The 12,185-nt window shown below is 43.6% G+C and overlaps 1 protein-coding gene across 1 annotated transcript in view; it reads right to left on the bottom strand.

Annotated features, from left to right (window-relative positions):
- Positions 1 to 300: 300 nt before the first annotated feature.
- The window catches only part of SLC6A11 (solute carrier family 6 member 11), a gene marked incomplete at both ends in the record, with an annotated part of 82,812 nt that continues 70,927 nt past the window's right edge, over positions 301 to 12,185 (bottom strand). Inside the window, 7 exons of the mRNA XM_082288499.1 lie at positions 301 to 453; positions 1,856 to 2,026; positions 3,255 to 3,351; positions 4,073 to 4,179; positions 6,133 to 6,270; positions 7,591 to 7,703; positions 9,347 to 9,471. Of these exons, the coding sequence (XP_082144625.1) occupies positions 301 to 453; positions 1,856 to 2,026; positions 3,255 to 3,351; positions 4,073 to 4,179; positions 6,133 to 6,270; positions 7,591 to 7,703; positions 9,347 to 9,471 (904 nt within the window). The remainder of the gene's footprint in view (positions 454 to 1,855; positions 2,027 to 3,254; positions 3,352 to 4,072; positions 4,180 to 6,132; positions 6,271 to 7,590; positions 7,704 to 9,346; positions 9,472 to 12,185) is intronic.

Below are 12,185 nucleotides of genomic sequence, written 5' to 3' on the forward strand. Positions count from 1 at the left end.
TTTACAGCACATTATACAGGTCCCTCTAAAGTCTAAAAAAAAAAAAAAAATCACCATATTACAAGAAGTCATCACTAACAGACCATATAATGCTATTTCTTTTTCTTTTACAGAATCATTACGTATAGAGTAATTTAAAAAAATCACTTTTTAAACAAGTATACAATTTTCACTTTAAAATTAACTGGTTAATAAAATTCTGTGCAAAACAAGCCAGCCTCTATAATTAAGTGAATTTATTTATTTCTTTATACAAAAAAAAAAAAAAAAAACCAAAAAAAAACAACAAAAAAAGTTCTTTCAGAAATGTGTCTCCTTTTCTGTGATGGTGGAAATGGTGCCATCTCCTTTCAGTTTGGCGTCGCAGTCATTTATTGCTGCAATGTAGGCTCCTCCTCCCAGCTTGCCCCGCATTTTCAGGTCTGAGCTAGGTGTAATCAACTTCCTGAATTTCTAGAAAGTTGGAGAAATTGGAAATCATTATGTTTTTCTTGGTTACAGAAAACCATTATGCTTTTCTTGGCCGCACCTCTCATTAACAGGTTGATTATAAAAGGCTTTTCTCTTTCATGTCTGCTTCTCACTTCCCTGTTGTGTGCAGCCACACAATTCTGGATAAATCCCACCAGACCAAAGAAGGCAAAGCTCAAACCAAAGTGAATTTTCATGCTGATTTAATCATCCCCTTCCATGAAGACACCCAGCACTGTGTCTGTTCTACAGGTACGTTTTGTTTCTCCTTTTATCATCAATGGATGTCCACTGGGAAAAGCAAATAAACCAGAGACAGCCAAGGTGTATTGAGCTGCAATAAAGAAAACTCTACATGTTCAGCCAAGAGCTGTCTCTTTTCTAGCAATGACATCCACAGCAGGGTTGCTGCTCACAGCAGGATATTGGCTCCCTGAGAAGCTCCCAGCTGTGATTAAAACAATCCTCTTGTGGTCCTTGCAGGGAAAAGATAACGACCTGTCTGCAGTGCTGCAGCTCCAGCAAAGTCTGCTCAGCTGCAGGGACAGCTGAGGCTGGAGCATTGAGGAAGGGTTTCCTGGTTAGATTTGAGCAGACTTCCATTTTTTGACACTCTAAGAAAAATATATCATGGAAAGTTCACTTTTAGCTTATATAGCCAGTAAAGATCTCCTAGGTAGTCTTCAGGCTCTGTTTAATCAGCTGAATGGAGTGGTTGCAATATGGACAAAACGAGGCTTTTCTGCAGTGTGAGAAATCCCAAAAGGCTGGATAAGGGTTTGTGGGTTTGTTTCTTCCATTATTGCCTCCTTCACTGCCTTTCTTTGCAGTTCCCACAGAAATGAGCAACCTTCCAAGCTTCAATTTTTATAATAACCTCAGCCTAGACCTGAGCTAACCTGACACCAAATGTCAGAAAATTCTACTGAATCTCTTTATTTGTGTTTCTCACTTAGAGAGCTGAAATCAAGAAAACTGTCCAGAAAACAGGAATGTGGGCAACCCAACACCTGGAGAAAATGCTGGCAGCACAAACATTGGTAACTAAAACCATGGAAAAAGGCAGCTGACCTGAGGCAATGGCTGGTACAAACCTTGTGGGATTTAGGGGATGTTACAGATATTTTAAGCTACAAGTTGAGCTGGGACAGAGCACCTTAAGTCAATAGTTTTGGTTAGTTTACCACTGGCTTACACCACTGGAGGCAAAAAACCCAACAGGAATTCAGAATAAACCAGAGTACGTTCAGAACTCTGGGTTTCCAGCAGCGACTGAGAGCCCTAACCCAGGGAACAGGGATGTGGCACTGCTGTTGTGATTAAAGGGTGCAGGTGAGGACTCCCACTCCCTTCCCAGCACCACTGATCTGCAAATCCCTCTCACCTCCAGGAAGGTGCCTTCTGTCTTCCAGAGCTTGATGCAGATCCACAGCGGGATGCAGACCATGGAGGAGAGGGCCATCATCCACCCTATGCCATAGCCCCAGTCAGGGTAGATGTACACATTGTTGTATTTCAGGGGCTTGTATTTCACCAGGAAAAAGATGAAGATTCCCTGAAACAAGCAGTGCTATTATTAGAGGTCTTATCAGATTTGAGCAGACCCTGCCCTTGTTACAAGGACCTGACTGAGTGTTTAGGCCAGGCCAGGCTCCCTGAGGAGGGAAAGCAGAGGGAAGCTCTTCACTCAGAGAAAAAACCCACCAGCAACATCCTCTTTTCTGTACAGCTTAAATAACACATCTCAGAGGCTCCTGCAGAAACGAACCTTTCAAGTTTAATCCTATTTACCTCTGGATGACAATAAACCCTGCACTTTGATGGCAAACAGCACCTGGGCAGGAAAGATTAAGTTTTGCTACAGTGAACCAGCTGTGATTAAGTAACACGAGCTGGGTTCTCTCCAACCTGTCACAATGAAACAGAAAAGCCAAAATTTTTGAAGTTGCCTTAATCCACTGTATCTACACTTTTGCAGGCCAGTGCTTTCATCCTGCCAAAAGCCCTAAAAAATCTGTCTAAATTTCTAATCAAGCGGCTTGGACCATTTCAGTGTATGAAATAGAGAAAAGCTGCCATGTAATGCTCTCCGAAGTGGTAAAATGAGTGTACAAGAGCAAATAGTATAAAAGTCATTTCAGATTTGGTGCAAATGAGTCAGAAACGTTCCTAAGTTTGCAAATGAGAGTTCAAAGAAACCTGGATGTCCAGGTGCCCCCGCTTCTGTGGTTTGCAGTTGCCCTTATTTGAGCATGACACAGCTGGAAGGCGTGTGAGCATCCAATCCTCACTTTTAAGGGCAGTCAGATCACGCTGCTCTGGGAATTTTCTCCCTGTGACACTGCCACACATCTCCAGAGCTGGCACCAGCTTCCTTCCCCTCCTTCATGGCTGTGGGATGGGCTTTTGGCCTCCCCTCTCACTTTTAAAAGTAAAAATGTCTACTCCCCCAAAGAGAGAGGGGAAAGGACCCAGCACAAGTCTGGAGGAGCTTGAGCTGTGTGTTGGCACACAAGGTGTACTAACTACAGGTCTCTCTTGTTCTGGCAAATGTTCATTTAGGGCCCTGGCATTATTTATTTCCTCTGGTTGTACATACTGAGGTTTTTCACAGAATATTTAACAACTTTTACAGATCCTACAGAACGGGCTTTTTATTTGAAAGACGTGCTACGAATCAATAGGCATTTCTCTCAACAATTAGCAGCAGCAAAATTATTAAAAGCATGTACAGAAACCCCTCTTTCTATCTACGACAAGTTATTTGGACATTCTGTACTTACTGCACAAATACCTGGAGTTAGGACCATCCAGCACCATTTAATCAACGACACGGGTTTGTAGCCAATCATGTCTTCGATGTTATCATAAAAGCGATTGCTGCCTGCCCAAAACACAAGGGAAAAGCAGATGTAGAGTGCACATGGAAGGGGTTGGCCAGCTCAGGATTTAAAGCAGTGAGAGGAAAGCACAAAGCTGGGAAGGCTGAAGCTGCTGCCTCTTTCCCTGGACAACTCCTCCCTGCCATCTGCCCCACGCTCGTGGCAGGGGTGGATATAAAATTCCTGCTGCTATAAAAACTTCTGGTGCTATAAAGCTTCTGCTCAACTGCATTTATTCCATACAGGTCATCATATCTCTTATCAGAGAGGGAGATTTGATTAGAGTGGCACAAGCTGTCACTAAAATATTAACATTGCATTTAGTCCTGCTCTCCACTTTCCTCCACGCCTTTAGTTTTGCTTTCCTTCAAAGCACGTAGAAACCCAAAATATTCTGCTTAGTTCATTTATTCTCTTCACTGTGGAATCAGGTTGTAAACAACCCTAGTTAAAGAGTATATATTTTATTTATAAATGTATTTAGATGCTAGGAGCTCATGTGTGAACCCAGGGGTAGCTGGGCACATGTGATCTGCAGTTCCTATGTCGTTTTACAAAGTGAAATTATCCAGTGTGCATCTTCATGGAGAAAAAGGCATTCCTGATTTTTTGGAGGCATGGGAATGTGGAGGGTCCCATTCCATAAGGATACAAGGTCTTTAATTGCTTTCATGCAAAGAGAAAACTTTGCTAAGAAGACCAGAGCAATTTCCAGGCACTCACCGTACACCCAGCCTATGCAGACACACTCAAATATGGCAACAAAGAGCAGGCACATCCCACTGGCTGCATAGGAGTCAAAGAGCTGAAAGACATACATCCCACCCTGGAAGGGAAAAACAGGAAAGGGAAACAAATCTTGTGTTGGCACCGGCGGGAATATTTCATAGCAAATCTGGTTTAATTACACAGTCATGCTGTTGGCTCCCTGGCAAGCTTCCTACTCAAGTTGGTTCTTCTTGAACAGAGAATATTCATTTCTTGGGGTTTTTTTACTCTTCACTTGCTTTAGGGTGGTAAATCTGGAGTGGAGAGAAGTAAATTTGATTTTTTTTTTTGGAAATTCTCTCCCACCACTCTGCTTTTACCTCCATTTGTTATCACATCAAACTGTAGATATTCCCAGGTGCTTCTGACCTCCAGATCCTGCTATTCATATGCAAAATGGTCAGCTAAAATGTGGGGAAAGAAGGTAAAGTCTGTAGCTACCAAAATCCCTCTCTGTTGGTGTAGGGACTGTAAAATGAGTAGTGACCTAAAAAGTGTGAGTGTAGTTCACAGCCTTTAAGCCACTTGGCTGAAACAAGTCTTTATTATCTGTCACAAAGAAAAAGCAAGAAGAATCATCCAATCATTATATTATATACAATGGTTATTATATGTTACATATTATAGTTATTATATATTACATATAATGGTTATTGTTTTATATACAATATATTATATGGTTAAAATAGTTAAAATGATATAGATAATATTACACTACTTTTTATGTGAGGTACTTAATCATTTATCACATCTGCATTTAATATTGAAATAATGAGGAGGAACAGTCCACAAGAGAGCATTTCAATGGAAAGGAATCCTAAGGAAGGAAAGAGGGGCTTGAGATGAGCTGAATTTAATGTTTTTTGGGGAGCTCATGCGATCCACTACATCTCAGACAGCTTTCTGCAGATGGAAGAGAATCCTAAAAATAGGAAGAAAACTAAGTTTCTACTGCAAAGTCATCATGGTGAGGCTCAGCAAATACCTGAGCAAAATGCAAATTTAGAAATCCACTATGACAGCACAAGGTAAAGACAAAATAACTCCTGCAGGATATTCCTGCAGTTTGGAGAACTGGCATCCCCTTCACTCTTCATGTTAATATTTCTTTTAGCCTGGATATCTTGATAATATCTCTCTGTGCTCTGCCCAACACGTGCACTGTGAGGGGTTATTCCAAGATTTCCCATTTCCACAGCAAAGATGATTTATTTCACTGAGAGTAAGAATGATTCCAGGTACATATAAAGTATATAAGAATATAAAGCTTCTGCTCAACGCATTAGTTCACACAGAGAATTGTATCTCTTATCAGAGAGGGAGGTTTGTTTGGTGCAACTAAAATATTAATGTTCCAAGTTCCAGATTACTCTGAGTTGGAAGGGACCCACAAGGATCATGGAGCCCAGCTCACCAGTGAATGGCCCACCTGGGGGTGGAACCCTCGACCTTGGTGTTATCAGCACCAAGCTCTGACCACCCCAGCTCGTTCCAGTGCCCATGGGATGGATGGGCTGACACCCTGGGAATTTTTGGGTTAGAATATCCCAAGGCAAACACCCTGCTTTGTTTGGGAAAAAAAGTTCTGCTCAGAGATTGGCTGCACTGATTGACATGGCCTGGTGATATAGAAACCAAAGCTGTCTTAATTTTCTCTTTTCACTTTACTTCATCTTCTTTATTGTTCTTTCCATCCAGAATGTGGCTGTTCATGCCCAGGGTAAGCAAGCAGAAACCATGACTGATGTGTGTGGCTGGCTGGCGCAGAGCAGATGGAATTTCCTTGGCTAAGCTGTGTATTTCTGATTAAAACATCTCCTAAGCCCAGCTGACAAAACAAGGACACTTTTCCCATTTCAGGTGTCCCACAGGAGCTGAGAACAGGCTCTCAAGTATTTCCTTGTCACATTCCTGACAGGGAGATTTGTCTGTGGCAAAGATTCTCGTGTTTTATCTCTTGTGGTTATAAACACAAACCCAGTTCTTTTCCTCTGCACAAGTCAGTGCTTACCTCAGTCAGCATGATGAGGCCAAGGAAGTAGGACACGATGGAGAGGCCGAGGATGAGCAGCTCCCTCCTGTAGCCCCTGCGGAACACCTTGGGGTACATGTCCACCACAGCTGTCACGATGCTTTCCACACACACAAACTGCAACAAAGGACAGCAAACACCAATGAAAGCTGTGTCCCCTCTGCTGCTGGGATTGGGATTTGCCACCAAACACTTCAAATATCCTCCCACACTTTCATCCGAGAGAGTGGATGATCCCTGGGGACGCTCCATAAGCACAAGCTCAAACTGAGAGGAACATTTTAGAATGAAAAAGTCCAAAGTTATGGAGTTCCACCAAATTCAAACAGTTGGATTCTCTGACATTATCTCAGAGCGCATTTGCCCTGCAGCAGGTGGATTAAATGAAAATTAAATCTTTCAAATGTGGCTTGAATGGGAATTAAATAATGCACAAACCCTTCATGGCATCGTGTCACTCCAAGCACTTTTGCCATGCACCTTCCAACCTGCTAAAGGAGCAGCAGGGCTGGGGGGATCTTCTCTCCATTTACCAGAAGAGAGAAGTTCCCCCGAGCTGTTGAGTGCCCAGGCCAGGTACCTCTAAGGAAGGAGGGCAGGAACATGTTCAGTGTCTTTAAACATCAGCAAAAAGCAAAAGGCCTGAGCTTCTGACTCAGGGCTCTGAAGCAAGGTTTCTAAAACAGGCCCCAAAATTAATGCCCCAAAGCAGACATTGGAATAGTCAAGAGCAGAATCTAGAAATTGCTCACTTTAAAAAAAAAAAAAAAAAACAAACCCCAAAACTTTTAAAAACCTCTTACATCATTAAAAAGAAAAGTTATTAAAACATTAGGTTTAATGATTGGAAATGTCATGCAGAACAAGCACTGCTGAGCTTTAGAATCACAAACTTTCTGAACCCAGTCATGCCAAGGGCTGAGCTTCATGCTAAAAATCCCAGCCACTTCACATTTTTCTTCAAGCAGCCTTTGCAATTTTTACAGTCACACAGGGACAACAGCTTCTCTGCTGCCCCTTTGCTGCAGGATATGACTACACGTTCCTTGCTATGGTATCTTGCAGTAAAAATACACCATAGAAAATTGCATTGTCACTATCTGATATTCGGCTTCAAAATTCATTGCAAAGTGCTTTAAAAATGGGCAAAGACATGCTGGTATTTTACTGAACCGTGAATTTTGATCAGCCCCGTTGAAGTTCAGACTGATTTCCATGTTAATAATGAAAGCTGGAGTCAGGCTGAACCAGCCTTTAAAGTGGATCGTGGAGGAATATCCAGCATCACAACTAAGATTTAAAATAGGGACTTGAGTGGAAGCTCTCAAGCAAAGAATTAAGTTAGGGTTCAGTCTTTCATCAGGGTGATGCTGCTTAGGTGTGATGTCAGCGTGCTGGGGAGGCTGCCAAAGCACTGAAATGGGGTTTGTTTCATACCTGACTGTCCAGTCCCAGGAAGATGAGCATCATGAAGAACAGAGCTGCCCACAGAGGAGACAGAGGCATCATGGTGACAGCTTTAGGGTAAGCAATGAATGCAAGTCCTGGTCCTGAAAAGGAATAAAGAAATGAAAAGTTTACACTTGTGGGGGAGTTTGAGATGGAGTTCAGCTCCTGCAGAGCAGCCTGAGCTGTGGGAGAACAGCACTGCTGACATCAAAATTGTGGCTCTGGCTGAGCAGGGCTCACTCAGCATCACTCATCAAACTCTTTTGGCTGGACACACCCATTTTGTCACTTTTCCTGTTCCCCATCCCACTGGGGCAGCTGAGTGGATGAACAGCAGTGTGGATGCTCAGCTGCTGCTGAGGGTCAGCCCACCACACCCTGATCCTTCTTTCATGGCAGGTAAGAGGAGCTAAACCCAAGACTGAAAACCTTGACAAACTCTGCATCTCTCACAGTCTAAACAACTGGTGTTAGGCTTATCAGAAATGGAAGCTTGCTTGGCACAGCTCTGCCTGCATCCTGCCCAAAGGATGCTCAGCCTCTGTTCAGACATCCCAGTGCTTTATGGTCCCCTTTTTTGTGTGGATGTGCATCTACGAGCATGCCTGGATAAATCATAGCGTGTGGTCCTGTGATTGCCTTGTATAACTTAGGAACATATCTTGGAATCTTTATTTTTTTCCTAACCTGGTGCAAGGCAAACATTGGTTCCCATCCTGCTCTGTCCCTTTGGGTGCTGCTGCTGGTGTGTGACACTGGCTACATATTTAGAGAAATCTTCAAAACAGAACGCTTTTGAACCAGCACAGATAACTTCTCAGATCTGCTAAGATACCTTCTCACCTTGCTCATGTTTTTCTGTTTGTATTTATCTAGGCCTGTTTTTTATGAAGCCAGCCAGCTTTCAAAGCAGGGGTACAGAGGGCCTCTCCCAGCCGACAGAGGAGAACTCTGTGCTCCTGCTGCAATAACTTCAGTGAACACCTGTCACACACTGCTGCTTCTTCACTGAAAGCAGCATTTACAGGCTCCTATAATTGAGTGTCAGCCAGTTGTGTTGAGGGCTTTAGGAAAAGAGAACTAATTTCCAGCAGAAGAATATCAGTGGAGCTCTGCTCCTTTTGCAGCTTTCCTGGGACTAACTCCATGAGAGTCATTTCTCCTCCTCAACAGCTCAGCATTGCTTTGGGGTTTTTTCTGGGCAGCCTCCTGTTCTTTTTCTTCTGCTTGAGGATGTTACAGCCATAAGGGGGTGGAGTAACCTCCACTGGATGCCCAGCTCCAATGGTGGTTGTGGATGGGTAATGTTTCATAAATCTGGGCCTGTGTGTCTGTCTGCTTTCTCATTTTAACAGCTGTAGGTTTTTTCATTAATATCCTTTTTCATTTTCTTTTCCCAGAAGGAACAAATATCTGTGGATTTCAGCCTGTCTCACTGGAAGAAGATGGAATGCAGATGAGGATTAACACTCACAACCGAGTTTACCTCTGCCAGACAATATTCTGGATGCTCAGCTGGCGTCAGTTTGTGTGGCAGGGGCTCCTTGACTTTATGAATTTGGTTCTATGCACAGCAACATTTGCATTTTTCACACACAAATGTATGGCCACAAAAATAGTTCAGAACTCTTCCTGCAGTGGTCACTCCATGGAGTCAGCTCAGGTACATGGTACAGACCAAGAGCTCTGATCACAACCTCTGGGGCATTTTTTGTCAACTCAGAAATCTGCTTTTGGAACTTACCTGATTCTGCAACTTCTGCAATGGGCACGCCTTGCTCATAAGCCATAAATCCAAGAACTGAAAAGATAGCAAAACCAGCAACAAAGCTTGTGCCACTGTTCAAGCAGCAGAGCATGATGCAGTCTCTGAAAATATAAATAAAAAACACTGCAGTTGATCTCCAGAGCTGGGGTTTCTTTCATCCACTGAGCCAGAGGACTGACAGAACCCTGGACTGCAGGAATGGAAAGCAAGTTGGTCATTAACAGGAAGGTCCCAACTCAAAGTGTTCCTTAGAGCAGCCAGGGATTATCACATGCAGGAGGACACCATCAGAATAACCTTGCTTGTGTTTTAACTGCTGGAATTGCAAACTCGCTCACAGTTTTCCAATAGAATCTTCAAAAACCACGTAAAACTACTGTAAGAATGGTGCTAAGAACCATTTCTCCATAGTAATTGTAGTAATATATTCCAGAGGGTGTGAACTCATTTATAAACTTTATAAAAAATGGTATCATTTGTTTCCTGGGGATAAAAACTATCCTATGGTCAGAGCTCATCTCCTTCTATCCCAGTTACAGAATATTGACAAAATATATCCATGTAAAATACAGCTCCAGTTTGGTTTAGAGACATATTTAAGGGGCTGTGGGAATGAAAAGCACTGTATAGAATCTAGGAAGTGTGTGCACACCTAAAAAAGTGCCTAAAATAGGCAAAGGCATTGCAGGGACTCTGATCCCTCAGACAAACACATCCCACACTTCAAAGCACGACAAGGCCAAGGTGAGGAAGGATTTCTTTGCCCAGAAACGTCGCAAGAGTAAATCACTTTAGAGAAAGGGAAGATCCTCTTGCAGAAAGGTGTGAATTTCCCCAGAGCCCAGGGAAATCTCATTGTTCATGCTGCTCTGACAGCTCTCCAGGCATGACAGATGAGGAGGCAGTGATGATTTATCCTGACAGCCACTCCTTAAAGACTGCTTGCCATGAGAGACAGCCGTGTACTAGAGAAAGTAATAATCTAACCCGGATGTCTGAAAGAAATTAGGGTTCTGTCCCACTGAAACACAAGGCAAGCCTGGAGCTGTCTCGAGCCCATCCCTTAATCCCCATCCCACTGTGGCTCTGAAGCAAATTCTTGTGCAAGTTTTCATGAGAAGAAAGGACCCTGTAAAATCCAGCAGGTTCTGAATCCACAGCTGCAGTAATTCAGTCGTGGATCACATCTTTGTCACAGATTTGGTGCTGAGAATCAGAGACAATTCCTGCTTTATTCATTCCCTCAAAACTTCTCTGCTAATCTCCCTGTTTTGCTGCTTGTCTCATTTAGTATTCTTATCCTGTAACATCACCTCATCAGTTTTTGGAGCTGAAAGTGAGGTGACCAGTTCCAGCACCTTGTTCCTTCACCAGTGAGCCCTGCACTGTCTCCCACATCTGTCCCAAACTCTTCTGCCACCACTGGGACTCACCTGAGCACCAGGCACACACATTCCCTGGCAGGGAGCCTGACACTCCTGAGCTGCAAATCCAGGGATCAGCTGAGCCTCTGGGCCATGGGAGGCTTCGGCGCCCTCTCATCACCTCAGCTGTACTTAATTTTAGCTATTATTTTGGGAAGGTTTTATGTTTTCATCATTTCAATCATTTCAGAGTAAAATTAATCTCTGTGGCACATCATCTACAAATTGCTAAAATTTGCCCAGTAATGAAAAAAAGTGAATATTCCCATTTGTAATGAAGACTCAGACAAGGACAAGGGCAGTGATGTTCACACGTCTTTCATGCCTGGACTCTCTCTCTGTTCATTTTCAGTGAAATACTTGCTGAAAATACAATTGCAACCTTTATTTATTTGTTTTTCATATGAAATTCTTCCTGTGGTTTTGCCCAGCCAGGCCAGTTCTACACTTTGGATGTTTTAAAGCAAAACAGCAATCCAAAAGAAAGGACTGAGGAGCCCAGAGGCCTTTGTGCTTTGCAGAGAAACAAAAAATGAAAAACCAGCCCCTTCCCAACCTTGTCAGTGCATTTCAGCTCTGAAGAGCTCTGGAGGGACTCTCACCCCAGGAGCTGGTGAGTTCGACACCGAGAAATTAAAACTGTGATGAAACCCTGTCGATAAGAGAGGTCAGAAAGATGAATTTTATAACCCTCTGGTGGGGGAAAGGGAGACACTGCTGGGGGGGATGCAGCCAGATGATGCCTCCACTGGGCACAGGCTGTTTTCTTCAGATAAGATTTGGCTCAGGTAATTCCCTGCTTCAAATGCAGCCAGATATTTCCTTCTGAGGAATGCTGTGGCTCAGGGTATTTGACAGCTGCTGGTTCCTGAGTGGGACATAAAGGCTGGAGCCCCTGGCAGGGTCAGCTGCTCCCTCTTGAAGCAGGTCCAGGGGCAGAGCCCAGCTGGACAATCCCACAGAACAAGAGCATCCCAGGGATCTCCACTCTCAGGGAGGTCTGGCAAACCACAGCACTGGGGTACAAACTACCTGCAGAATAAACACACCTTTCTCCAAGGAAATGGGGAAAAGAGGATTTTCATCCCCTCCAGCCAGTGAGGGGCCTGTTCTTTTCAGATAACACAACCCTGGCTGAATCATTTCACCCACAGATGGAACACAGCTCCTCTGGGGACCCCAATAAAAATATAACCTGCAATTCCCTTCCTTTGTCTTTGCAGGAATTCCACCAACTCCCCAACTCCTGGCTTTTATCCCACAGGCAGAAGCAACCTGTAGTCCAGTCTTTTTTCTCTGCTCTGGGAAGAAAAACTGGAAGGGGGATCTGGATCCATTGATTGTGAAACCAATGAGTTTTAAAACACAAATGCTCAAGAACCGTCGGGAAG

Source organism: Coloeus monedula, assembly GCF_965178545.1.
Source record: "Coloeus monedula genome assembly, chromosome: 11".
Taxonomy (NCBI): domain Eukaryota; kingdom Metazoa; phylum Chordata; class Aves; order Passeriformes; family Corvidae; genus Coloeus; species Coloeus monedula.